Raw genomic sequence first — 26,884 nt, 5'->3', positions numbered from 1 at the left:
ATGTGCCCATAGACTTTAACGGAAGTGGCCTCCAAGCCTGATCTTCATCTTAATTCATGTGATTTGGATACGACATTACAGGAAGATTACACAGGCATTCCCATGAAGTCGCAGCAGTGTGAACCGAGCCCAACCAAAACCAGTTCAGCATTAGCTGAAATAACCACAAATCACATACATACACACATATATACATATTTTTTTTTTTTTCAAAAAAAACAAAACATAATATTTCTTAATAAAATGTATTCTGCTACATGTCTTTGGTAAAACAAAAAAAAACCCCCCCACACACACACACACACACACACCCCCCAATAAGTGCACATGGTTTGTGTGAAAGATATAGTGTCTACAAACTACCTATAATTATATACTTTATTTTTGCTTTTAACTACTAATGGCAGTTATCAGCAACTTATAAAAAGGGACTGCGATAGTGTGGCAGGCAATCTAACTGGGAACTGACTAATTACCACTGGCTGGGAAGGGGTTAACATCTAGGCCGATCAAGGGGTTAAATGTGTCGCTAACAATTGTTAATGTGTGCTGCTTTTTACTAATGATCCGTTTATCCCAAGGTCCTGAGTTTCACACAAAAAAATAAATAAACTGTGCCCACCCCAACTATATTATATCGGTTGACTGGAGAAACGTCAAGAAGCAACCCACTTGCGTGTACAAAATCACCTAGCCTCAAACCAAGCAAAATAAGGTTTTCAAAGACCCGTGAAAAACCTTGAAGTCTCCTTCCAAACCTTGTTAAAGCCATCAACTATAAAAGGAGGATGAAAGCTATGACTTTGCAAGAGGTTCCTGCCAACATGTTCACAAAAGTGTACCAAATTCTCTGGGGCCAGGTTGGCTGATCAGAATTACCAGAAACATTAATATGATAGGCATGGCTTTTAAGAGTACTTTTTTTGGCTATGGTTGACCAAGTTCTTGTACAATCCCATCTTACCATGTATAGCCATCAATAAAGATGTAATAAAAAAAATAAAAAAAATAAAATTGCTTTCTACTTGAAAGCTGTGAAGCAGACAGAGAAGCAGTTGAGTGGAAAGGCATAGATTGAAGAGAACACGTCCCACGATTTCACTACAGCATCAAACATGAACGCTCAAGGATCCTTGTCCTGGAGACAAACAGGTTTAGCTTTGCATTCAACCTGGAAGACACAAGATTCACATTCGGGGTACCCAATCGGCAGAGCTCTTTAAACACTTTTTGGAGAACAGCCTATACCCCTGGGGACAGTTGCCCATTTTCTAAGCCTGGAAATGTGGAAGACGGACAGTGTAGGAATATAGAGTTACTCCCAAGACAGGATGAAGTCCATTTCCTCCTGGGCCACCCAACTTATTGCGCCTCCTTAAAATGGTTGTAAACCCTTACAACCAACTTTGACCTACAGGTAAGCCTAGATTAAGGCTTACCTGTAGGTCCAAGAAATATCTCCTAAACCTACACGGTTTAGAAGATATTTGCCGAAAGACAGGCACCGCTGTCTACGGCGCACTGAGCGCGCCGTGGTCAACGGCGATATGCCGCGAGCGGCGGCTCCCATGTGCATGCGCGTGAGTGACGTCATCGCAACTTCGCCGAATGACAGCGGCGGAGCTGGAGACCCACCGAGAAGATGGATGCGCCGAACTAGAGGCGACAGCGGTGACTTCACTGGCTCCTGTGTCAGGTAAGTGACGCATAATGGACTACTATGCGATGCATAGTAGTCCATTATGCTTTACCTTTACAGGGAATGAAAGAGGAAGTAAACTCATCAGGATTTACTTCCTCTTTCATTTATGCATGCCACTGCCGTGGTGCTGTCCAATTACACACTTCCAAGGAGGCCCAATGACCAATGTAGCAGAGCAAGATGAATAGGCCTCAATTCCAAAATGTTGATGAGCAATGACCTCACCAAATCCGCTGGATCAAGAGACTGCAGAAACCACCCCAGCTTAGCAGACTGGCATCTGTCATCAGAACCTTCCAAGGCAAACATTTTCTATCTCCAGCATCCGTAAGGAGATTCACCAGTCCATAAACAGTCTTGTGTCTGTTGGAGCAAGTTGAAAACTGGGCAAAGGGCACTGCCACAAAGGGATTTGACAGTATATTAAGCAGGTTCACCTGAGTTTTCAGAACAAGACATTTGGATCACTCTCCCCTGGGTGGTATCCAGGGTAAGACCCATACAATCTAACCTCAGGGCTGAGATTAAAGTATAACTAAGGGCAAAACTTTTTGGATAGAGTGCAGAGGGATTAGAACACTCATCATCAGCTTTTATTGCTGTCTGTGCCCCCATTAAGGAGATTCACCCTCTCTATTTGTCCTGTTTACCATTATCAGTTGAAAGTAAAATAAAATCCCAAATCTTGGGTTGTCCCAAGTAAGATGGGAAATCTTCCAATACAGACACTAGTTCTGGTGACCTGGGTGTCCAAGGAATTCCCTTAATTTGCAGTGATTTTCTCACTTCCTGCTTGGCTATGTGATGGGAAGTAAAAGGAAAATCACCTGACCAGACAACTCTCCCTTACCCTATCTAAAATGTAAAAAATTGCCTATAGTTCTACTGTAAGGCAGTTCTGTAAATTCAAAACCCATTCAAAGTGCTTACCATGAGAAACACATCACTCTCCCAAAGTGAAGAAATGGACTGCACCTTGAGAAGTCAGCCAAGTATTTTATAAACAGGGATACCCTGGAAATAAAAGACAATAGCAAAAAACTGAAGACTTGCCCAAAGATGGATACACACTCTACAACTTATGTTTGATTGCCTTTAGATTTAGATTTATCTTCAGCTATGTCGTGTAAGGCAGGGCTCGACAAACCCCGGGCGCCAGGTCGCATTTGCGACTACAATTTGTGTCCTGGCGCCTGGGGTGACACAGCTAGGGTATCCTGTCTCAGTGTGGACCCCGACCCCGCCATGCGATCGCATAGGGCCGCGCAGGCCAGTAATTGAGGCCGCGGCTTTGCGGACTTCTGAAGTCCTTCTGTAATCTGGCGCAATCTTGTGGTGGCTGTTGATATTACAACACATCCCATGCCTGTTTTCACTGCCCGCCCATGTCCTTCCCAAAGTGGAGAAGAGAAGTGATTGCCAGTCATCTGGCGCCTTTTGCCCAACAGTGAGTGTGGTGGCTGGCTTAAATAGCTTCATATAGCCTTTTTTTTCATAATAGCTTTTATTTTTTTTAAAGTAAAAAAACTGTTACATTTTAATTAAGGAAAAAAAAAAAAAAAAAAAAACGTATTTGTAATCTCCCTGCTCGGCCCCTTTCACGCAGGCTGTCTTATCAGGTTCACCTGTCAGTTTTTCAGGCGGACCTATTAGGACCCTTAACGGGGATATGGCAGTAAATAAGCGGGAATATGGCGGAAATAAAAACAGTCATATTCTTTAGTTAACCATCATTAAACACTTGGTGTCACATCAGAATATATTCACTACCTACACAAATTAAATGATTATATATGTTTGGTTCTAGTTGTTGTCTCTGTTAAATTAAAGATTGGTTAATTTTTATATTGAAAATAAAGCTTTGGTCGGTTGTGAAAAAAAAATAAACCTGGCTCCTAACTTTTTTTAGCTGGCTCCTAGATTCCAAACAAATTTGTCAACCCCTGGTGTAAGGGCCTGTCTGACTGCATACAAAAATAAAAGCGTTTAGGTTTGACCTCATATTATATGGTTTTGGTAAATCTAAAATGAAATTGTATAGTGTGCATCCAGCTTAAGGGGGGGGGGGGGGGGGGGGGGTGCTTACGCCAGGGAAAGAACTTCCTGTCTATTTTTACCAGTATCAAATCACCTCAAGGTGGTAGTATTACCTGCCATAATGGAGATGGTGATCCAGCGTGAACTGAAATGTGTGATACAGAAAGATACATTTAACCTATATTATGCATTTCAAGTACTTGTAAAAGCCATGAGAATGTTGTCATTTTGGATATGTCAGCAAACCTAGCACAATCAAAGTTGTCACTCAAGGGACACCATTGCCCTTCAAGTCTTTCCCTGGCAGCTATATGAAAATATTATATAGAAAGGTCAGGGCAGAGATGCTGGGTCAGCACAGACATTCCCAGAGGAGAGATGCGACATAAATGAAGGCAGGGGGCCTGTGCTGGAGAACCGACCTGGAGTAAGAACATACCCAAACCCATTCCTCTGCACCAGACTCCCTGTTCCTGATGCTCAGAGTATCACTTATGTGTACACACATTCCATATCAATTAAAACACAATCATTTTTTCCTTGATAATTCTCTAAAAATAATTGAAGTGTATCTGTGGTAATGCAGATTCCTACAAACATCCGCGCATGGCCTCGCTAGGGGAAAAAAAAAAAAAATTCTAATTCGCCCAACATAAAATATAAATGCACAATGTGATTTGTTTGCACAATGTACTCAATCTACAAAGGCAACATCTTCAGAAATGAATGTACCCACAACTAAGACTGCAGGTAAACTACTTTTTTTTCTTTTTATAAAACAGCAGAAAATCGAATACAGGATCTTCCAGCATTTTTCCTTCAACGTTGCTTTACACTGTTGCCACCTGTGAGTGCTGGAAATCCATTGTGACCTGTCTTGTGCAGACTGAATACAACCTTATAATTGGGATTTAGTTTGTGTTGCACACAGCAACTACACTGATGTAATTCTAGCAATGCAATGCAGAAATGCTGGTCATACAACAAGCAATTTTACCAAGCATGGTACTTATGTGATTTTAATGGTATGTGTTGGAAACAAATGGTTTTACATATACTGGCTTAGAACAGACCAGAAATGCCAAGTCCCAATCTGATGCCGATTCCAGTTTAAATAGTCAAAGCTATTTTGGCTTTACTTCTCCAATGGCTGCAGATTATTCTGCACTCCTGTGACCAACTAGTTTTTAGCAGACGACGGGCTAAAGCCTGTTGTCGGCTGATGTCAGAAAGTCAGTCCAGGCTGAAAAAAATCTCAGCCATATGGTCAGGATCCACCCAGATCCCTGGGCCAGCAGTTGGTTCGGCCTCTTAGCGATCTGCTGAAAGCCTGAGCCAGCTGCTCCCACTCCCTCCACAGCCCAGAGCTCCAGTGAGGGCTGGCTGAAGAACAAGATCTGAACAACCAGTGATCTTTGATTACTCAGCTCTTGGTCTTAGAGGTGGCAGGGAACACATGCAGCTGGGACTAGTGCTGCAGCCATCTAGGGGAGTATGACTTTTTAAGCTACATCTCTCTTAAGGGACACAAGATGTACCTATTATATAGCATCAGTATTCCAAGAATAACATTTGCCATCACCTTCCTTATTTTCAGTGAACGCTCTTAAAATCTACCTGTTGTATGTAATCCCATTTCCATATTTTAATCATAAAAAGTGAATTAAAACACTATACTGTATAATATATCACATTATCTTTACGCTTTAAATTTTTACTAATGATGCAAGACTACTGCATCTTAATGCCATACACAAATATAAAAGAAATAGGCAGTACTCCTTACTAAACCTTCCTTCTGCGCAATGACTTAAGGTGGCCATAGATGGATCAAAATTTGGCCACTTTATTGGGGACTAGCTGGATTTTGATCAGTACGTGGCCATCGGAAGTTCAGAAGTGGATCAATTTCAAGTTGAGGAACTTGTCAGCCAACAGCTGCAGCAGAGTCCCACTGTCAGAACATAATGTCCCAATGGAGGGGATTCCATCATCCACCTTGCTGCTTGAATAAAATCTATAGCCAGCTTTATTTCCAATTACAGTAGTTTGCGCACACGGGAGGGATTTACTGTTGAATCATACTGCGTGTAATAGACACATGAGGAACTACTACCCAAGCATAAATGACATGCCGGACGGGCATCACCACAATCAGGGAACATTTGTTTTTCTTTCAGTGTCCAAAAATAAAAACGTCAACGGAAAATCACTTTTTACTTTTAGTTAAACCTTACAAGCGGAATTCCAGTTCCCAAAAAATTTTTTTTTTAATGCAGTGCATTTGTTCAAACATGTACATTAACAATAGCAACATGTCATATGTGTTGCAATTTTATTTTCTTCTAAAATAGTTTTGTACCTACTGATCTCAAAAGCAGGTCGGTTCCGTTTAAGAGCTACAGGCATCTGAAGGCCCCCCCATCTTCATTTCCGGGATTTCCTCACAATTTCACGCATGCACAGTAATGCCGCTACGAGGCTCTCCAACTTCCTGACAGGCTATAGTAGCAATGTCGGCATTGGCAGAAGTTCCCGCCCCATTGCTATAGCAACCTGTCCAGACACATTTGTCATTGACTGTCTAAATAATGCGAGATTTTGTCAGTAGGGCATTCGCAAGGACTCCTGGGATACATGACACCATTATCTCAGGAGCCCTTGTGAATCACCTAGTGACATAATCGCCTAGGCAGGGAAATGCCAGAACTGCGGGTGTAACCTTAAATTAAAAAAGGTATTTACATGCCAGAAAAACAAAAAACACAAACAAACACGATTTCCATTAGTATAAGCATGATCAATGGGTATGCAAGTGACATCAAGTATAAACAAAATGGGTGGAACTCTGCTATAAATTAAAACTCCACACAATACTTTCCCTCCAGTTTTGGATAAAATGATGACGGTATATGAATGCTGTCATGGTTCTCTTGAATTTCCTCTCTATTGGCCCCAACCATTGGATCAGAAAATGAGAAATCCAAATTTTACAACTACCTCTAGAACAGTAGTAGAAAGAACGCCTTCTTAAGGACTACCATCAAAAGTGATTATTTTTTCCCTTACTTGGGAAGATATCCAGTCACTTCCTTAAGAGTCTCTGGGTCAGGAGCCAGTTGTATCTTAATTGAAGTGTGCCCCTGCCTGTAGTGCTGCTTACTAAATATTCTACATTTGCATTCTTTTTTCAAATGGTGGAAATAGTTATATCAATGGAGCCTGCAACCTACATTCCTGGTGGTGTGAACCAGGAACCACGGCCTACGGAGGACATGTATGTGAATGAAGTCCGCCTAGATAAAACAAATTTCCAAATACTTAAAAAACACAAGCTGTAATTACAGCGTGTGGTCTTCCCAATTTACTGAGAAGGGACAGACAGGTCATTATAAAGGCTATTAGGTTTTTAAACTTTACTAAACCCCCAAAGCACAAATACTGCCAGACAAAACAGTGGTTTAGAACTCCAATCGTTACCTTCTCTAAAAAGTAAGCAATATCTTCACTCACAAAAACGTAATTTGCATCATAGTAATACTCCCCATCCTTACAAGGTTTTTTTTTTTTTTTTAAGTTTTATATTGCAGTTTTGGCCCATCCCCTTCCTCAATTTTCATCATAATTACATCAACCCCCTCCAGGAGACTCCTGGTATATCTATGCACAATATCACAGGTCTTCTTTAGGTGACTTCTATCATTTATTAAAAAGGGGGGAAAAAAATACATTAAGAATCTATGCACAGGAAGACTCTCTAGCAAAAGTCTACTTTTTATCAAGCTGAAAACTGCACAGTAGACCAAAAACATGACTTTAGCCATTTATACAAATATAAAGCAACTAAAATACCACAAGGAATGGAAAACCTATGCACATATTACCTGAAATGTCAGAGCCAGAACCAGAACGAATGGAGTCTCCATCTGAGAATGAGGCAGAGTCAGATTCTGAGTCGCTGGCCTCACTACGGGTATCATAATCATTTCCTTCTCGTTGGTCTCTTTCGTGTTCTTGTTCATACTCTTCCTCCTCTTCCTCACCTTCTTCCTCTTCAGCTTCCTCCCCTTCATCCTCCTCTTCTTCCATTCCTTCATTCTCACTATTGTTTCCTTGTTCTTCATCAGAAGAATCGCTGCTACCACTGTCCCTCTCTGAACCATATTCATCAGAGTTCGCATCGGATGAACGACTGGACCTGCTTGGTCGCCTGCTTGAATCAGGTCTTATTTTCTAATAGTAAAATAAATGAAAAAAAAAAAAAAAAAAAAAAAAACACAAATGAAACCTATATCCACCAATAAAAATAAAAATATATAATCATCTCAGCCTGGGGGGGGGGGATAAACATACATAAAAGGCTACAATATAAAACATTTCTTCTCATCATATTGGTAAGGCATGTGCAAACAGACGTTATATACAAAATTTACACAAAAACGTAAGTGGCATAAAGGTGAGAAAACGATTTAGCACAGCCAAGGTTCCCATGGTGGACCATTTGATTATCAAATGTACACCTCTACACTATCATGAATTAGTAATATGCCTGCTCCAGCTCCTAGCATTACTTCTGAGAATAAAGCCATAGGGGGAATTATGCCAGGTAGCAAAGCTAAATGTACAAGATAACAACAGACAATTATCTAGGGCTCTGTGGAACAAGAAACCAGATTTTACATATCAGCAATCCTCGCAGTGAAGTTGGGGGGGGGGGGCAAGTTTATCTTGTCATGAAGAGAGAAAAAAAAAAAAAAAACTGACCATTTCTAACCAACCCTCTGCACCCCACTGTACATAAAAACCGTGAGCCTACCTTGCTGGTGTAGTAGCCCATACACTAATGCACAGCTCTGGAGTAACCATGAAAATGCTTGCAATGGCAAGCCCAACCACATGACCACACTGACGGATAAGAAATACCTTTCTTCTGAACATCTTACCAGAAGAAGCCACTTCAGATGTGCTCACTTGTCAGCATGGTCATGTGGCTGTGCTATCTGAAGACCACTTGCCATTGCAAGCATTATGACAGACACTCACTCGAGGGCTGTGTATTGCAGTATATAGTGTAGGCTACACTGGAGCCAGACAAGAGGGGCAGAATTGGCCAAATTGATCATTGGTAGAAGGGGGTTCTGGGCTTCCCCACCACCTTGTCCTTGAGGGGAGTAGAGAGGGGAAATGCTTTTTATTTTTTTTTAGAAGCACTGAGAGAACCAGATTTAGATCCCATGGAGTCAAAGGGGAATGTGCAGCAGGACTCTTCTGCAATTAAAAGAATAAGATTCAATTTTCAGATTAAAAAAGGAGTTGTGTAGCGGTCTTGAATTCCCAAGATTATATGGAGATTGACACTACTGCTCACTGTTTTTTGTGCATCGGGCAGCACACACACCAAAGGAAGCTTTAGAACCTTTTCAGACAAAGTGTGGCACATTTACCATGCATCTAACTGCATTTGGGGTGCCATTAACAATTAAGGGCAATGCAAGCACGATTCCCATTCCTGTGTGTTGTCACCAGTTCAGGAAATGCCAAGTGTAAATTCAACCTTATAGCGTCATAGATTTTGAATTTTAAATTATTCATATTAAAATTGATCCTTCATTATCCAGCGTAGGTAGCCCTTATACTTCATCTATCTAGGTATAGTGGTTACCCACAGGAATTGCAGAAGTTCCTTGTAATGTTTATGGAATTATCCCTGAATCACATGTTCTCTCTGTTCAACGGGGCCCTCTACCTGCCAAGATGCTATGGGGACAAGTTTCCCCCTCTACTCAACCTGTATATGGGCTAGTGGGAGGAGCGCCAGGGGTACAGATTTGGTATCATGTGTTACATTTCTTAAACCATGTTCTGGCAAACCTACTATAAAAGCATCCATTTGCCATCCTCCCTTGAGTCCATCTATTATGGTAAATAAATAAATTGGAGCCTGGCAAAATTGCTCCAGTGATTGGAGAGCAAGAACAAATGATACCCAACCTAAAATTTGGTTATCAGTAGTTGGAGTGGAGTGAATACTTGTTACAATAAGGTGTATAGGGGAAGAGTTTTCTATAAAACAATTAAATTTTAATTCAGGTTATTTGGTCAGTGTCCCATGTGCCTCATTGAGTACATGAGCTGCAGTTGCAATGTTAATCCCTTCCGACCATCTAATGTGTAAATATTTTCTAGAAGTAAACAATGGTAATATGTTGTCATTTCTATTGAAAGTTTCTCCTGGGGAGGAAACAAACTGTCTTAAAAACTGTGTCTAGGACCAGACCGACATTTTCTGAAGGTTGGAGAGTCTGAGGAGTCAGGGCCACGTTGTCCACCAGTACCCTATGCCAACTGGAGTAAAAGGTGGTCATCCAGTATAGTACTAAAGCCAGAACCCTGGTGAAGACTTGAAATACAGAAGACCGGCCAAATGTCAGGGCACAAAGCGAAAACGCAAGCATCCAAAGCAAACGTAGGAATTATTGATGTTCTGGAAAGACCATTGCATGTAGATATGCATCCATGACCCCGAGGACCAGAATGCCTCCCTGCTAGAGGGAGGCCTGACAAACCTGGTGGATCTCATGTGGAATTTCTGGGTCAGAACTAAAAACAAACATTTAGGACTGCAAGACTCAATTTGGGCCAGAATATGACTCACTTCAGCCCAAGTGTCCTTCTCATGTTCATTAATCAGAGACTCATAAGGAAATGAGCCAGGAAGGTTCCAACAGGCCAAACCCATTGTAGTTCAAGGTTGAAGGCATGAGATCTAAATGACCAAAGGATCAACTTCTAAAGAGATCAAATCTCTTCTAATGGCTTTAAGCCAGTGAGTATTTAACAGATCAAGGTCACGGCTAAAATAAGTTGCAGAGCAGAACCTGCCTGAGAGGTCAAGGTTCTAGGGAAGGCCCCCAGTTAAAAAGGTGACAGATGCAACCTCTAGATATAGTAGTGGCTTTGATAAAAACAGATCCACAGACAGAACAGCAAAAAATATTTTAACAAGTTCTCTTCAAAAAGGATACAAGACTGATAAGACACTTGAAAAGGTATACCCAACTTGTTAGAATGTTTCTAGCCCCCATAAAGAAAGACCAAGGACACCTGGTGCACAAGGAAGGTCTTTAGTCGTATTAAAAAGGTTCTAAACCAGCCTAGACTCAAAATTTTAAAATGTCTGCAAGTTTGGGAGCGATGTAAAAGAATGCAACTAATCAAAGACAGGTTCTTCCATCAAGGACCAAGGAGCCTCTGCATTGCTTCTCAGTGGCCGATTTTGCTTGGAGGCCAATGACAGATAAGGGAAAGATGGGGGTGGGCTGTGCACTTGATACATCTGTGATTAGAGTTAAACGTCTGATATACAGGCTATAAAATCATGAATGGCTGCAGTAAAATCATCCCAGGAGAGAGCAGAGGAAGAGTCCGTGCTTGACAGAGCCAAGGTAAACACAAAAGGCAGCACAAACTCCAGCAGAGTGCAAAATTTCAGGTTAGCATTGTTAGGTAGCACTGAAGCTACAAGAGGAGGGGTACTTTGTTCAGCAGAACAGCCCGGTATTTTCCAGAAACCGTTCTGCTCTCTTCTGAAAAGGGAAAAAAAAAAGAGCCAACTTACCAGCTACCCTCTGGCGCAGTGTGGGAGGAGCAGACTCTCTGGGGGAAAAAAAATAAAATAAATAAAAAGGGTATGGTGGGGTAGGCAGCATGGCCTCTCAGGACAATACCATAAGAGACCCTAGCTCCTACTAGATGTTCACTTGCCAGAGGAAAGAAAAAAAAAAAAACTGATGTGCTGTGGGGAGAAGCCTCCTTTTAAAATGTGGTGGAGTTTGTATTTCCTATTTCCTAGTGGGTGGAGCCACTCTCTCATGTGCTGTTCTGAAAGGCGATAAGGGAAAAAATGGCATTCATAGATTTCTTGAAGCATATTGTTGATAAATATTTTGTGGAGGGGCTACTCCAACTTAGTCTGAAGGAGGGCCACCATATTTCCCCTGACCATTCACCTGTACAAGATTAATCTTACACCTTTCCACACACTCTGGACAGGAAGCTTTATTGTCCTTATTCAGAGAATTATTCCAAGCCTCACTCTCGGCGTTCATCACAACGTTGTCCATCGTTCGATAACGATCTGGAATCAGAGGCTGAACTGAGATCTTTACCATGATCTGACTGGAAGCAGACTAAATCCCCAGTCTCCTCCTAGGGCCATAATCAGTGGGTAGGAGACTTGCCCCCACTTCCCTCCAAAAGCCTCTGTCTCAGTTGGGTCTATCACACTTATGTACTCACAAGTCCAGCTGCTTGGAAGCAGTTGTAGGGACAGGGGGCAAAGTTGACCAAATCACTATAGGAGGGAGGAACAGACCAAGGGTGTGACTACCATGTGCTCTTTGCAAGCAGGAGCGGCAGCAGGAAGGTATTCCATCGACTCCTAATGAAGGAAAAGAGCCCAAAAGGTGCTTCCTGAATGGTGAATCGAAGAAATGTACTAACCTATTCTGCAGTGAAACCAATGGAAAGAATGAAATGCAAAGGTGCTCACAAGTCAAACAATGTAGTAGCTCCCGCTGATTAGCCCAAACAGCCTACTTACAAAAGTGAGTATTAAAGCAGAACACCGGGCAAAACATTTTTTCCATGTCCTTGTTGCTGATCTACTACCTTCACCAAGTTTTACATCCATGTTCTTTTGAGCTCTGTAGTTCCTCCGTTACAGGCTGCTGAACTGGCTGAAAAAAAAATGCTATTTTGCCTGCTGACATCCTGTAAGACCGTTGGCTTCTATACTTCTAAGCTCAGCCAGCATTCTGACATGGCACCTTTTAGTCCTCTGAAAGAACAGGGAGGGAGCAGACATGTTGTGGGCGGAAGGGATCTCACCCAGGTCTGTGCCACCTATGGAGGAGGCGTCATCTCTCCTCCCTGCCAGAAATCCACCCCTCCACTGTCTCCGCCTCACTAACCGCACTGAGGCAATGCTATGGGTCTGGAAAACATTCAAGACTAACCTTTACCAATATGCAATGTCTGGAAAGCATCACAAGGGGAACCCAGTGTCCAAAGGATACATTCCAGGCTACCCTTGGAACACTTCAATTGAGGTCTGGGTATGGCTCTCCAAAATCAGACTAAGAAAAGGCCGATCCGGGCAGCCAAGCTGAAAAGACCAGCTCACACAGCAGTGTAGCAGAAATTTTTGAACAAAGAAAAGAAAAAATTCTAATAGTAAAAAAGCTAGAAAAAAAAAATAAAAAATTTGCATCACTAAGTACTTTCAGACCGCACATACTGTGGCAGGGCAACCCAGCGGCATGAAACAATGTACCTGTCCGCAACTTCCGGGCCTGGGGCGCATGCACTGCCGGCAGCTGCTGGCCACCCAAAAAAGTTCAGAAGAATGACAAAACGGGGGAGGAGGAGGCGAGAGGAAGGGGGGGGGGGGGGGGGGGTGAGCGAGAAGAGATCTCATGTTCCTGCTAATTAGGAACACAGATGTCTCTCACTGCAGTCAGTCCATCCCTCACACAGTAAGAAAACACACCCAGGGAACAAACACTTAAACCTTTGATTGTTGATGTTAACTCCTTCCCTGCCAGTGTCATACAGTAACAGTGAATTTATTTACCACTGATCCCTGTATTGGTGTCACTGGTCCCCAAAGAGTGTCACTTAGTGTAAAAAAACAAAAAAAAAAAAAATTGCTGATCGCCGCCAGTACTAGTAAAAATGCCATAAAAATATCCCAGTTTGTAGACATGATAACTTGCGACCAATATATGCCAATTGGGATTTTTTTTTTTTTTACCAAAAATATGTAGCAGAATACAAATTGGCCTAAACTGATGAAGAAATTCGATTTTTTACAAATTTTTTATAGGTTATGTTTTATAGCAGAAAGTAAAAAATATTATCAAATACCACTAAGAGAAAACTCCATTTGTGGGGAGAAAAAATAAAATAAAACACATCAATTTTGTTTGGGCCCAACGTCGCACAACCACACAATCGTCAAAGTAACACAGTGGCAAAAATAGCCTGGTCATCAAGGGTTTACCCCCTTCCAGGGCTGATGTGGTTAAACCTTTGGTGCATTTATTCAACGCAAATATTTTTTCTGTAATAGGAGGTCTCTAGTTTTAAGGACAACCATATTTAGAAATTTACACGTTTTGACAAGCAATAGAATTGCACAAGATTTTAGGTAGGACAAAAATTTACCGTAAAGTCTAAAATTATGGGTTACACAACATGTAGGCTGTAGCAAGTAATCATTACTAAGAACAAAACAATTAAGAGCCATTCGTTACCTCAGATGACAGAACGGGGCTGGCAGATTTGGGTCTCCTGTCAGATTCTCTTTTCCTTGTGTTGTTTTTTTCCTGTGACCCTTTATATCCTTCCCGTCCAGAGCTGCCAGAGGGATGAACTCTCCGATCACTTTCAGGCCTTCTGCTCCTGTCATGTCTAGAGAAGTCATCATTCTTGTATTCCGATACCGGCTTTCCTTTGGTGCTAACAACTCTCTTTGTGCCACTGGAAAGCCTTTGTGGGGGAGGCCTTGCGATGTGGGAGGATTGTTTTTGCCTTTTAGTTTCAGGAATTTCCATTCGATCACTCTTTCTTTTGGACCCTGGGGGGAAAAAAAAAAATGCAACGTTTAAATATAGTCCACTTCTTAGAGCATGTCTCAAATTATACCAGTATTTAAGCCCCTATTACACTTATTCGACCTGAAGGTGCCACGACGAAGCAATGACTGTGTAATCTTGAGGTCTATGGACCTCAAGTTGCATCAAAGTCAGACCAAAGAAGTGCAGGTACTACTTTGAAGTCACACAGATAAGAATGCCACCCTTTGGAACCCATGGGGTAGGACTTGTCCTGCAACTTGGAACTGCAAAGTTGCATGACAAGTCGCACAAGTGTGAAAGGGGCCTTAGTGTATAACTTGAAGTATGTTTGCATACACCATCCCCCTAAACCCGAACAGTCCCCTTTTTGACTGTGTCGCAGTTTTTCGTATCGTAGGGGTGGTAGTTATTTGCTCAACCCAAATAACCCGGTTTTATGTCAGGTTAGTGTTGGTATAAAAGCAAGATGCAGCCAGGCATTTCAACAGCAAAGGACAACAACAGCTGTTGATAGTTTTCTTACGTGCAATTTCTCTTTAAAATAAAAGTAGAAATCCTTTTAAAAGCAGTGTTCCGGCCACCGCTGCAAATATTAAAAGCCAGCAGCTACACATACTGCAGCTGCTGACTTAATAGGACACTTACCTGTCCTGAAGTCTAGCGATGTCGGCACCGCAGCTGGTGTTTCCACATCGGGTGCATGCCGCCGCCATTTTGGAAAAGGGTACCCAGCAGTGTAGCCTTATGGTTTCACGCCAGGAACCCTACTGCGCATGCGCAAGGCTCCACTCCTCTCTAATGTCCTGGCAGCAGTGGGAGGAGGAGGGAGCCGAGCGATGACGTTATGAAAGATGCCAAATGTGGCACCTGATAAATACTTTTTTTCAATCAGCAGAGTAGTCTTGTGACTTCTATCAGTGTGCTGTGAAAGCCTGTAGGAGGGGGGATTTCATTTCTCCCACAATTGTCTTATGAGGATGCAGGACCCCTGAACCTCTGTCTGGATAGTGCAGATCACATGTATCCTCGGTACTCTGTAAATATCAGTTTATTTTTTGGAGTTAGTGGAAGGAGGGGAGAATCAGAGAAGACAGGATCGATTAGCCTTTTTACTCAATGCAAAGGATTAACCCCTTGGGTTCCACAGTGAGTATAACAAGGATGCTTTACTGCATATACAGACTGATTTTACCCTTGTGGGTTTAGCAATACTTTAATTGAAGTTAGAAGTGGATTTGCTACCATGCATTGTTGCATCTGATTTGGCACTCTCCAGTTTTAGTAAATCAAGCCCACTGTTTTGTCAGGGTGACAGTCTCGCATACGGGAAGTTAACGGATGAAAAATGGACATCAATGCATCTCTATAAAAAAAAAAAAAAAAAGTGGATGTAAATGGATCATCCATTTACCTCTGCATCTGTCAAAATCTGCTGTTTTAAACAGATCCAAGGCCTATTTTTGTACCATTAAGAAAACAGAACAGATGAAAAACTGGTAAAAAAAAAAAAAAAAAAAAAAAAAACGGTCCTTTTTTATATTGGAAATGGATGTAGAAAAATAAACCCCAGACAAAAAGTGGCAGATGTCAAAAGAACACATTTGACACCAACTGCCATTCGATCCGAGCCTGTCCGCCAAAAACAGCTAGCTGGTGGTCCTATTCCCCCATCTGTCCGGCAGATCAGATGGAAATGAACAGGTGGTCCGTTTCCATCCAATGGCCCCATAGAGGAGAGCAGGAACATCTCTGCAGAGCAGACACGGACCTCTCATCCACCTGCTCCATGTCAGTGGATTCCGCTTAGCGGAGACCCCTTTGTGAAAGGGGCCTTAAGCTGGCCATACACTGAAAAAAAAAAATTTCTATCAGTGTGTGTTTGTCCCCACTCGACAGACATCAAATTGTTTTATCAACTTTTGTACAAAGGACATGCTGAAAAACCTGTCAATCAGTATCTGCAGCTACTGAACAGTGTATTCTGACAGCGGTGGGTCCCTCTGTTTAAAATAGAATGTCCCAGGAGGAGGGGGAGGTTACTCCATTCAGCCCGTTTGGGTGGATGAAGGAAAAATAAATTTTTTCCCTGATTCAGCCAGCTGACTGATAAAAAACAAACACCCACAAGCACTGCATAGGGACCATATAAATAGCTATGGATAACATCAAATTGTTACATGGAGACTTTAAATATTGTTCAAATAAAAGATCTAGTATTCATTTAAAAACAGACCTTTAATAAAAAAAAGACTCTTTGGTACAGTAGACAATCAGACCAACTGGCCAATGCACTGTGCGATGCTCACACAAAGAACTATGCATAACCAACTTTCAGGCTGGGCTCACACTTAGTGCAGATGTAGCACACAGCAGGGGTCCGATGCGTCCCTGTTCTCCATTTCAGGGATGAATCCAGTCCACATTTTTGCCTGCAGTTGGACTTGAAGCACAGGACTCCTGTGCAATCCACTCCATGGCCACCACAAAGACACGTGAACCGGCGCCATTGTGAGCTGTGCACGCTTTGTCATGCGAATTGGAGGCAGGGAAACCCACCCCCAATTTGCACTAGTGTGAACCCAGCCTCACTGAAAGCTCAAGCTTACACTCTGCTATTGATATCTCCTCACACACAGTGCTGTGAAACATGAACATTTACCATACACAAGTACTGGAATTTTCAGTGGGTTCTAGAGGCCATCAGCATGGCATACAGGAGTATAGGCAAATAAGATAAAAACTGTATAGATACCTTTCTTTTCATTAACATCCTGCTCACTTTCAGGGTTGTACAGTTCATCGTCTTGATCAGGAGCCTCAGTTAAAATGTCATCCAAAACATTGACTTCACCATCTACAAAAAACAAGAGACATTGGATTAAAAAAAACAAAAAACAAACACCTTACAATGACCATGCCCAAACCAGTCTTTACTTACACATTTTTTTTTTTCCTTTTTTTATTTTTTTTTAAATACAGGGACAGAATGCAGACATGACACACCAATAAACATTGCACAGATAAGTTATATAATTCAATATATCTTCAGCGATTCAAAGTACACACAAAGAGCACTATATTTTGCACAATACAAAAAGGTAAAAATGCAAGATATTATGGGTATAACAGACCAAGTGTACTTTCGTCCCCGTGGAGAGGTAATTTCCCCCCATCTGCACCAGCAGCTCCTCCTTCCCCCCCCCACTTCCTTCTAGGACTTGTGAGTGTCCCAGAAGACGATGCCATTCCGAAAGTGCTGCGCAACTGGCGCATGAAGGCTCCACTATCGGTTTCCCTTAGTGGCAATGGAGGCACCTGCACCCGAGCCAATGGACGAATCGGCTTCAGTGCCAACATCGCGGGATCCCTGGACAGGCAAGTGTCCTTGTATTAAACATCAGCAGCTACTGTATTATATCCTACTTACAGTAAATATGTCTCTTCTCCCCTGCAATACAGGGATTTGTGTGTACACACACACACACATATATATATATATATATCCCCGTTCTGGCACACGTGCCAGCGATCGCGGGTGGCCAGCGGACATCGTGGCCGAGCACCTCAGGTCCTCCGCTGTGCAGTGGGTGTGTGCCTGCTACAGCTCTTAAAGGGGCCCGACGTGCCAGTTTGTCGATTCACGGGAACGAGCCGACCTATGACAGCGACTAGTCAGCAAGTGGAATGGACCTTTCCAAACCCACCACAATTGTACCCAGAGTTCAGCTTTATTGTGGTTCTCGAGCCATCTCTGTAAAAATCTAAAGTCTGCAGCTACAATCTAAAATTTGAACTTTTCACTGGTAAAAGAACAGAGGGAAAATCTTCCAATGGGGACACTTGTTCCTGTGATAACTAAGAGTGGATTTCCCTTATTTTAAAAGGGAAAGGGAAATATAAAAAGGGCCAAATTTATACAGCATCAGAACCTAGATTGGTCTTATTAACATGGACACCATTTCCTACACAGCCTTCTCATTGATATAGCTGGAGCTACGTCCCACCGGCAGCCTGTTACTGGTGGGAGCAGCAGCTGTACAGATGCAGATGCTCATCCTAATTTGACAGGCATACCTGTGAGCAGCCCTGAACGCAGACAGGTTGCATTCACACTGTACAGGCTAAAGAGCAAATGTAAATGAAGCCTAACCCTGTAAAAAAGTTAGTCATCTATTACAACAAAGCTGTGGCTTTTCCAGTATCCTACTAATAAAAAAACATGAATAAACAAGGGCTAAAGCATGGTACTAATATGTTTTATCACATGTTTTAGGTCTCTTGGACACGGGTGAAAATAAGCCACATTTTTACTGCTCTGAGCACAGGTACACTGCCATCTTTGGAACAATGCACGCAGCTGCGTAAAGATCAGTAATACAACAATGGGCTCAAAGTTCAAAAAATTTTACATTTAAAGTACAGTAATTTACGCATAAAAGTGTAAATACTACAAAGCTGACAACTAGAAGAGGATGAGGAATCATATCATGCATACGTTTTAATATAGGTCTTTACAGAACATTTTACCCAGGATCTTTCTTCCAGCAAGTATCAGTAAATGACTACATCTATGGCCAAAAGACCGTAGCCACAATTATTTGCTAGTTTCCAGTGATCAACTGAAAACAACTCAAAATGTACGTCATCCTGTCTCTTCCAGGATAGAGGCGAGCGTTATGTCACTCCAGCAAACGCTGTGTTCACAGGATGCAGAGGATTGTGGCTCCCTGTACCTGACTGCTTTGATCAGCCGGGGGGATTATGATCATAATGTCAACAAAGCTGTTAGGAAAGAATTTAATTCATAACCGCTGTGTGCCCTATTGCAGAGATGGGCCAAACACCCCTCTGTTCGGTTTGCAGCAGAACTCCCAAACAGGGAACCCCATTAAAGTCTATGAGCGCCAAATAGGAAAAATCAAAAGTGCCCATTTTGAAGGCTTATATGCAAGTAATTGTCTATTAAAGGGTTACGGGGTTTGGGCATTGCCCTGGGGGAAATGTATCAATGCTAAAAAAATAAAAAAACAATCGTTATTTCAGGAGCAGTAATTTAATGCTGTTTAAAGTGCAACAAAAAAAATAAAATATTCCTTTAAATATAGTGCCTGGGGGGTTCCCCTAGTCTGCTTGTAAGTTTGCGCATCTGTAGCATATACAGAACATGCTGCAGCAAAAATGAAAAAAAAATTAAATAAAAAATGAAGTCCAATCCTATTTAAAATGATTCACGGTTGCAATTGCCGGCACCTGGCGTGGGGTGCTTTGAAACGTTATGTCCACATTCTGACATCACTTCCAATGAGACTGAGTGTGTGCCACTATCCACCGGGACCCACTGAGTAACCACAGTATTATACGGTTATATGGCTATTGATCTTTCTATAAGTGTGAGTAGCTATTGGGATGATTTTAATTATATATACCATTCAATGCATCTTCTGTTGCACTTTCTTTGGCGCACCTTGCTTTTCTCCCATTGTTATTCCAGAGGAGCTGCCACCAATGCTGCATACATATACTTCCTGGACTTTATAGACTTTTGTTTTATCAGCGTTTCGGTACCCTCTTGTGCGCCATTCTGTTTTTGGCTTGCATGACAAAGCAATTGCTAATTAAAGTAGCAGTGCTGAATAGCAAAAAAATTGCTTGTCACGAAGGGGGTAAAACCTTCCAGATGGCAAGTGATTAACAGTGTCCAGCATAAGTGCACCCCAACAAAGAAAACATTTCTGACCATAGACTGATAGAGGAGTGTTATACCGAAAAGTGTGCGACAAAGGTTTAGGTCAGATTTAACAAAATAAAGCAAGCTACTAAGGCCCCTTTCAGACTATGTCCGTATTTCATCTATCCGTTTTTAGGTGAAATACGGGCATACATGCATGCCTATGGGATAGCGGGTGTCAGCGGATGAACATTCGCTGACACCCGATATCATTCGTCTCCGCTATGGTCTGTTTCTGCAGACGGAGGAAAATCCTATTTTTCTATCCATCTGCAGAGCGGATCGGATGAACACGGACAGACGGTCCGTGCTCATCCGATCCCCCATAGAGGAGAGCAGAGATCTGACAGGGTGGTCCCTGCAGTGTGCCGGGACCGCCCTGTTATCCGCCGGCTCAGAGGATAAACAGAGTGATCCCCGCTGAGCAAGCGGATGTTCACGGGCAGATCATCACGGATCTTTCCCGTGTGAAAGGGGCCTAAAACCAAGAGGATTAGAAGGCTATACACAACTGGACTGATACAATAACCAAAAGGGAAGACACAGAGATAGAAAATTATGTGCGACTTCGGCCCCTTTTACACTGGGAAGGTTTTCAGGCACTTTAGCGCTAGAATTAGCCTCTGCTAAGAGCCTTAAATCCGCCTCCTATTCATTCAAGTGTGACTTTTTCACACTGGGGCGGTGCGCTTGCGGGATGTTACGAAAAGTCCTGCAAGCAGCTTCTTTGAGGCAGGTTGGGAGAGCTGTATTTAGCGCTCCCAAAACACCCACACTCCACTGGAATTAATAAGCAGCGAGTCTGAATCACCTGAAAAGCACTTACGAAGCGCCGCAACATGGCAGTTTTTAACTTTTTGGGGGCTAAAATCACCCCGCTAGCAGCCAAAAAGCGTTGCTAAAACGAGCGGCGTATGCCCCCCTTGGTCATTTTTACCTATAGGTAAGCCTATAATAAGGCTTACCTGTAGGTAAAATGAATATCTGCTAAACCATTGCAATTTAGGAGATATTCACCCTGCATGCAGCCACTGCTGTCAGCGGCGCATGGGCTTTGAAGGTCCGGCAGATTGTGTGCTGCAACTTTATCACGGCTCTGGCCACTCACAGCGCCAGAGCCCACAAACCTGGAAGAAATGCAGAGGGACCAGGTCAGCTCCCTCAGCGGTGACTGGGCACTTCATAATATGCTAGTATGCAATGCATGCTAGCACATTATGCTATTGTTTTGTAGGGTTTTTTCCCTCCCCCTGCGGTTTACTACTGCTTTAAATTGGTATTAAACCCCAAAATAAAAATATATTGCAGCTTAACAATCATTAGATGTGGTGGCCCCATTCATTTTCTTTTCCAGAGGGGGGAGGGTTAGATGTACTAGCAGACTTTGATAAACTAAGAAATTAAAATTGAAGGCAAACTCCAGCTCATACTTTATAATAAGTTAAACTTTTTTTTCTTTTGGGATAAATGTTTTACGTGATTACATAGAAGCTGGTCATTGTAAGCACTTCCGTCAGTACTTAATCATTTGTCTCCCCCCCCCCTGATAAATCTGCAGGAGCTTGTTCTTTTTAAAAACCGACCTACCGGCCAGATCACAAGATGAAAATAATGAAAAAATAAATATAGAAAATTGATACAGCCATCACATCTAACTAGTAAGCTACAATATATGTTTGCTTTTGGGTTTAATAAAGCTTTAAGCTGGTCATACATCATACAATCTCCTTTAGATCTGCCATCACCTATGTAGTACAAAAACCTGCCTGATTGGATACCAACTTAATTGGATTGCTTAAAGCGGGAGTAAACCCGCTGACTTTTTTTTTCTCCAGACCTGCAAGGGAAAAGGCATAATGAGCTAGTATGCACAGCATACTATCTCATTATGAAATACTTAGAACGAGGCCCCAACATCTCACCCGATCCACGCAGAGGGAGCTGACATGTTCCCTCTGCGTGTCTTCCGGGTATTGCTGCTCCGACGTTGTGAGCGTTTGGAGCCGCGATATCATCGCTACCGCGCACGCGCTCAGGAGATTTCTTTCCGGCAGGGTCCGGCGTCTGCCGGAAATCCGCTGTGTTAATGCGCCGCTACAGTCAGCGGCTCATTGCGAGGGGGAATCTCTCCTAAACCGTACAGGTTTAGATTATTTTTTTACCTACAGGTAAGCCTTATTATAGTCTTACCTGTAGGTAAAAAGTAAAAAAAAAAAAAAAAAAAAAAAAAAAAAAAACGACTATACAATCGCTTTACGTGGATGTGTAGGGGGCCCCGTGGGGGAACATTACAGCGGATGTGTAGGGGTCCCCCGTGGGGGGCATTACAGCGGATGTGTAGGGGGCCCCGTGTGGGGCAATACATTGGATGTGTAGGGGTCCCATGGAGGACAGTGGCCGGGCCCGGCCCCCTTCCACAAAGGCCGCATTCATTCATCTCCCTCTCTATGATCCACACACACACACACGTGTCCGCTCACCTTTGCTCGGCTCTCCTCTCTCTGCTTCCATCCTCCGTGCTTTGTTCCGCCGTCTACTCCGGTGCGGGAGCACTCTGCTGTCCTTGCCGCTGGCGGATGTCAGAGTGTCCCCCCCGCCCCGCCGGGCGCCCCGCTCTCCTGCCGTGGCGAAGCGAATCCCGAGGAGGGCGACCAGTCCCGAGACCACAAAGTGAGCGGCAACGCTCACCTACACCTGTCTACACTTCCCGCACCTTGCCAGCCTGCCGCTCGACCCTGAACAGGTGACCCAGCACTCTTCTCTTTCTTCCCCCTCACCCTATTCTACGAACAAAATGGCGGAGCTCAGCTTCAGCCTCCTGCGACAACAACACCCTGCTCCCGGCGTGCACTGCTCCAACACGCCCCCCCCCCCCCCGGTGACGCCATCAGACCCCGCCTTTCAGCGTGAGGTAAACACAAAGGAAGGTGTGTGTGGTAAATATTTACAGGAAGGTGCCTGGAGGCAGTGCAGTGTTTGTATGCTGGTACTCTGAGGATTCATACAGCTGAAACATCCAATATCCACATAAATCTATAGACCATCTGCCAAGGGTTTATATCAGTCAATGTTCACATCTTGGCGTAGCGGAAACTTGGGCGTTTCTGTGCATAGGGCAGCCCACTCAGTTTAATAAGGCCCTGTTCACACCTGAGCGTTTTTCAGCTTGTAAAAGGCTCATCTGTGAGGCTAAAGGCTCGTACACACAAGCGGGTTGTTGGCCAACAGAACGTCAGACTTTTGTCCGAAGAGTGTGTGCCGTGAACTTGTCTTGCATATAAAACGCTACACAATTGTGGACCAACAAACATGAACATAGTGACATATTAGACTTACTACGAGCCGATAAAGAGGAAGTTCAATTGCCAGGCATCACCCTTTGGGCTTATTTTGCTAATTTCATGTTAGTAGAAGTTTGGTGAGTGGTTATTCGCGTTTTTTCCATTTGTGCTTTTCAGTGCATGCTTTTCAGTTAGTTTCTGAACAGCCTTTCGGCAACCAGCCATGTTGCGGAATCGGAGGAGAGAACGTGTTATTATTGGGCTTGGAGTTATTGCTTTGACCAAAGTGTAGTCCAGAAACAGGAGGAGGAGAAGTTCATGGACCAAAAATTGGTTGCTTGATCACGACCAATTATGCCATATGCCTTTGCTGCGGGAGCTTCAGGAGAATAATCCGGATGATTTTCAGAATTATTTCCGGGTGACAGACCCCTGCTTTCACCATTTGGCATTTTATGACAACCTATGTTAAGAAGCAGGACACATGCATGAGGCTTGCCATAACTCCAGAGCAAAGGCTCATAGCCACCTTGCGCTACGTGGCAATGGGGAGAAGTCTCCAGGACCTCAAGTTTACCACTAGGATCTCCCCCAAGGCTCTAGGACTCATTATTCCAGACACCTGCTCAGCCATTATTCACGTACTGCAGAAGGACTATATTTGGGTAAGTTTTTACCTTTAAGATCACATTCTATGTATTAATGTTTGCTAATGTATTGTTAATATTATCAATATTGTAATATGCTGTGAATGTCCTCTTTGTCCTCATGCATGCTGTAAGCTTTTCCTGCTCCTTTGTTGGCCTGCATGCATATTTTCCTTAACTAACCTCCGCAGCATGGTATCCTGGGCCCATACACACCTAGCCTCGTAACCTTACCCTAAATAACCCCTAAAATGTGTACAAATGTTATTGTTGTCCTCAAATTCAGGCAGAGTGCAAGAGACTTTTTTTGGGGCACAAACTCATTTGGAACCCCCCCCCCAAAAAAAATGCAAAGTTACAGATACAAATACTCTATCTGCTGACTTTGCCAAACCCATACACACTATCCCTCTTTTGTGTTTACATTTCTGTCTAAATTCACCTAACCATGTAGTGCAAGGGCCTGCCTGATTACCTACAAATTGTAATGCAGACAGTTTTTTCCTTCTATTATATTTTCAGAATGTCAAAATGTGCTGCAATTTGGACAGTGTGGATCCATATGTTTAGGTCATTACATTTCTTACCTGGCCACTGGACTGCCAATAGTGTAAGTAAGGAGGGGCTGGTTGAAGTATCCCTGATTATTTGTGCAAACAGCTCTCATTTGCCCCCCCCCCCTAAAATTTTGCTAATGGGCTACCAGAGGGGGAGATGAATCAGATAAGTTGACCTTGCCCCTTTGTCTTTAAATACTCATTTAAGTTTTCTCCTTATGTTGGCTAAGCATGTTTGTGTCAAATCTGCTTGCCATGTTATGTGCAGAAGTAGTCTTTTTTTTTTTCTTTTTTTAATCCAGTTTCCTTCCAACCCACAGCAATGGCAGGATGTTGCAGCCCAGTTCCACCATCAGTGGGATTTTCCCAATTGTGGTGGTGCGATTGCTGGCAAGCATGTCCGAATTGTCCCACCACCCAACTCTGACTCATTATTTTAATTATAAGGGTTTTTGCAGCATAATCATGCTAGCTGCAATGTCTGCCAACTATGAGTTTTTGTATCTGGATGTTGGGAAGAATGGCCACAACTCTGATGGAGGAGTGATTATGCAGACAGAGGTCTATAAGCGGCTCCTGAATGGCACCTTAAAAACTTGCCACCTGCTAAGGACAATGTTTAGGGCCTTGATTTTTTATTTTTTTTTCCTTTCTGTTGCAGATCAGGTGTTTTCTCTGGGGGAACATCTGATGAAGCCATTTCCTTTGAGGAACTTCACCCCGGAGCAGAGAATCTTCAATTACAGGCTCTCTCGTGCCAGCAGGGTGGTCGAAAATGCCTTTGGCATCCTATCGAGTCGTTTCGGGGTGTTTTTGACTCCAATCAACCTGACACTCTGCAAGATCAACCATGTGGTCCTGTGCTGTTGTATTTTACATAATGTTTTAAGGAGTAATGTGACTAGCTACCTTGCCTCACTGCCAAGTGACGTAAACCCTGCAGTGGCAGGCCCAGCTGAAGAGGCTGCAGCTCGGCTGTCTGTGGGCATGCTGTCGGCTCTAGAAAATGCCCCTGCTGGATTGCCCTCACACATTGTCAGGTCTATGGCAGAAATACCTAGATTATTTTGTGGGTAGAGGAGCAGTGGCTTGGCAGCAAATTGTAGCTGATTATGCCTAATATAATTTTGAGATCATAAACTCACATTTCATTTGAACTACTGTTGTCTGTGTTTTTTATCTGTCTAATATGTTCAGAAATGTACTTTATTTTGGCCACTTACCCCAATAGTGCAAATGTACCTTATTTTCTACATGGGGTGACAATATCTTCTAACTATTATGGTGTGTTGTGGGTCGGCTACACACACACACACACAATGTTTTTGTTCTTAATGATTCTAATGCATGAAGTTCAAAAACATTATGGCTTTTCAACTCTTATAATTTAGGGGAGGACTAAAAATTGCAGGAGTTGACCACAATCTAGAGCACATTGTCACTGTAACTACAACTTAACAAACACACCTGTATTGAGCTTTGAAATAATAAGCTACGTATTGTTTAGTAAAAAAAAAAAATATATATATACACACACACACACACACACATTCACGTGTGCGTTTTAAAACAAACCAACATCTTGGTGTATAACATGTATGTTTTGCATTATTTTCCCTTTTTTGGGGCTAAACAGGCATGTTCAAAAACATTAGATACACATCCAAAACTCAGGAACTTACAAAGTTAGATTTTGGTAAAGTGAAGGCCAAATGAGACATTAGTATCCCAAGACTGTGGGGATGTTGCCTTCCTCATATGGGGTGATATCACCCCTTTAAAAGCCAAAATTTGAAGCCACATACACGTAGAGGCATAACACCTTCAAATTTTGGCTTTGCTATTCTTGAAAACACAGATTACAATTCACATTACTTAGGGCAGTGTTTCCCAACTCTCCTTCTCAAAATGTAAACCCAGGTCATGTTTTCTATATTTTTTGAATTTGGCACAGGTGATGTCATTTTCAATGTTAGTAATTCACATAGTCATTTTTAGACTGAGGAAAATACAGAAAACAGGACCTGGTGGTGCACCTAGAGGACTAGAGTGGAGAAACACTGAGTTCAGACACTAAACTTTCTCATTTAAAAGTCAGAAAAACATGGTAAATATTAAAAGTGCAAACAGGAGCCAACAAGTGGAACAAGAAACTTCCGAACAGGCAAGAGGAAATTAGAATTTGGCAAGCATGTCTACAAATTCTCTGATTCTTCACTGTAAATCAGTGGCAGCCTCCTTCATTTGCTCCAGATCCTTCAAACAATGCAACATATCTGCACTCATTCGGCC

General features: G+C 42.7%; 1 protein-coding gene and 1 long non-coding RNA gene across 3 annotated transcripts in view; one reads left to right on the top strand and one right to left on the bottom strand.

Moving 5' to 3' along the window:
- The window catches only part of YTHDC1 (YTH N6-methyladenosine RNA binding protein C1), a 55,230-nt gene extending 32,304 nt beyond the window's left edge, over positions 1 to 22,926 (bottom strand). The window contains exons 1-4 of one of the 2 annotated variants that reach the window (XM_077476464.1): positions 22,588 to 22,926; positions 17,132 to 17,233; positions 14,056 to 14,378; positions 7,624 to 7,972 (exon numbers count right to left, since the gene is read on the bottom strand). In XM_077476464.1, the coding sequence (XP_077332590.1) occupies positions 7,624 to 7,972; positions 14,056 to 14,378; positions 17,132 to 17,233; positions 22,588 to 22,618 (805 nt within the window). In that variant the 5' untranslated portion in view covers positions 22,619 to 22,926. The remainder of the gene's footprint in view (positions 1 to 7,623; positions 7,973 to 14,055; positions 14,379 to 17,131; positions 17,234 to 22,587) is intronic. The other variant, XM_077476465.1, reaches the window with a different exon arrangement.
- A 38-nt stretch (positions 22,927 to 22,964) lies between these two features.
- LOC143974756 (uncharacterized) lies at positions 22,965 to 25,749 on the top strand. The gene is made up of 2 exons (XR_013272276.1): positions 22,965 to 24,053; positions 25,254 to 25,749. It is a non-coding gene; the product is annotated as an uncharacterized LOC143974756 (long non-coding RNA).
- The last annotated feature ends 1,135 nt before the right edge of the window (positions 25,750 to 26,884 follow it).

This window comes from Lithobates pipiens, unplaced genomic scaffold, assembly GCF_037356315.1.
Source record: "Lithobates pipiens isolate NorthernLeopardFrog02 unplaced genomic scaffold, aLitPip1_a1.2 Scaffold_13, whole genome shotgun sequence".
Classification (NCBI taxonomy): domain Eukaryota; kingdom Metazoa; phylum Chordata; class Amphibia; order Anura; family Ranidae; genus Lithobates; species Lithobates pipiens.
This window is presented reverse-complemented; position numbering and strand designations above follow the sequence as displayed.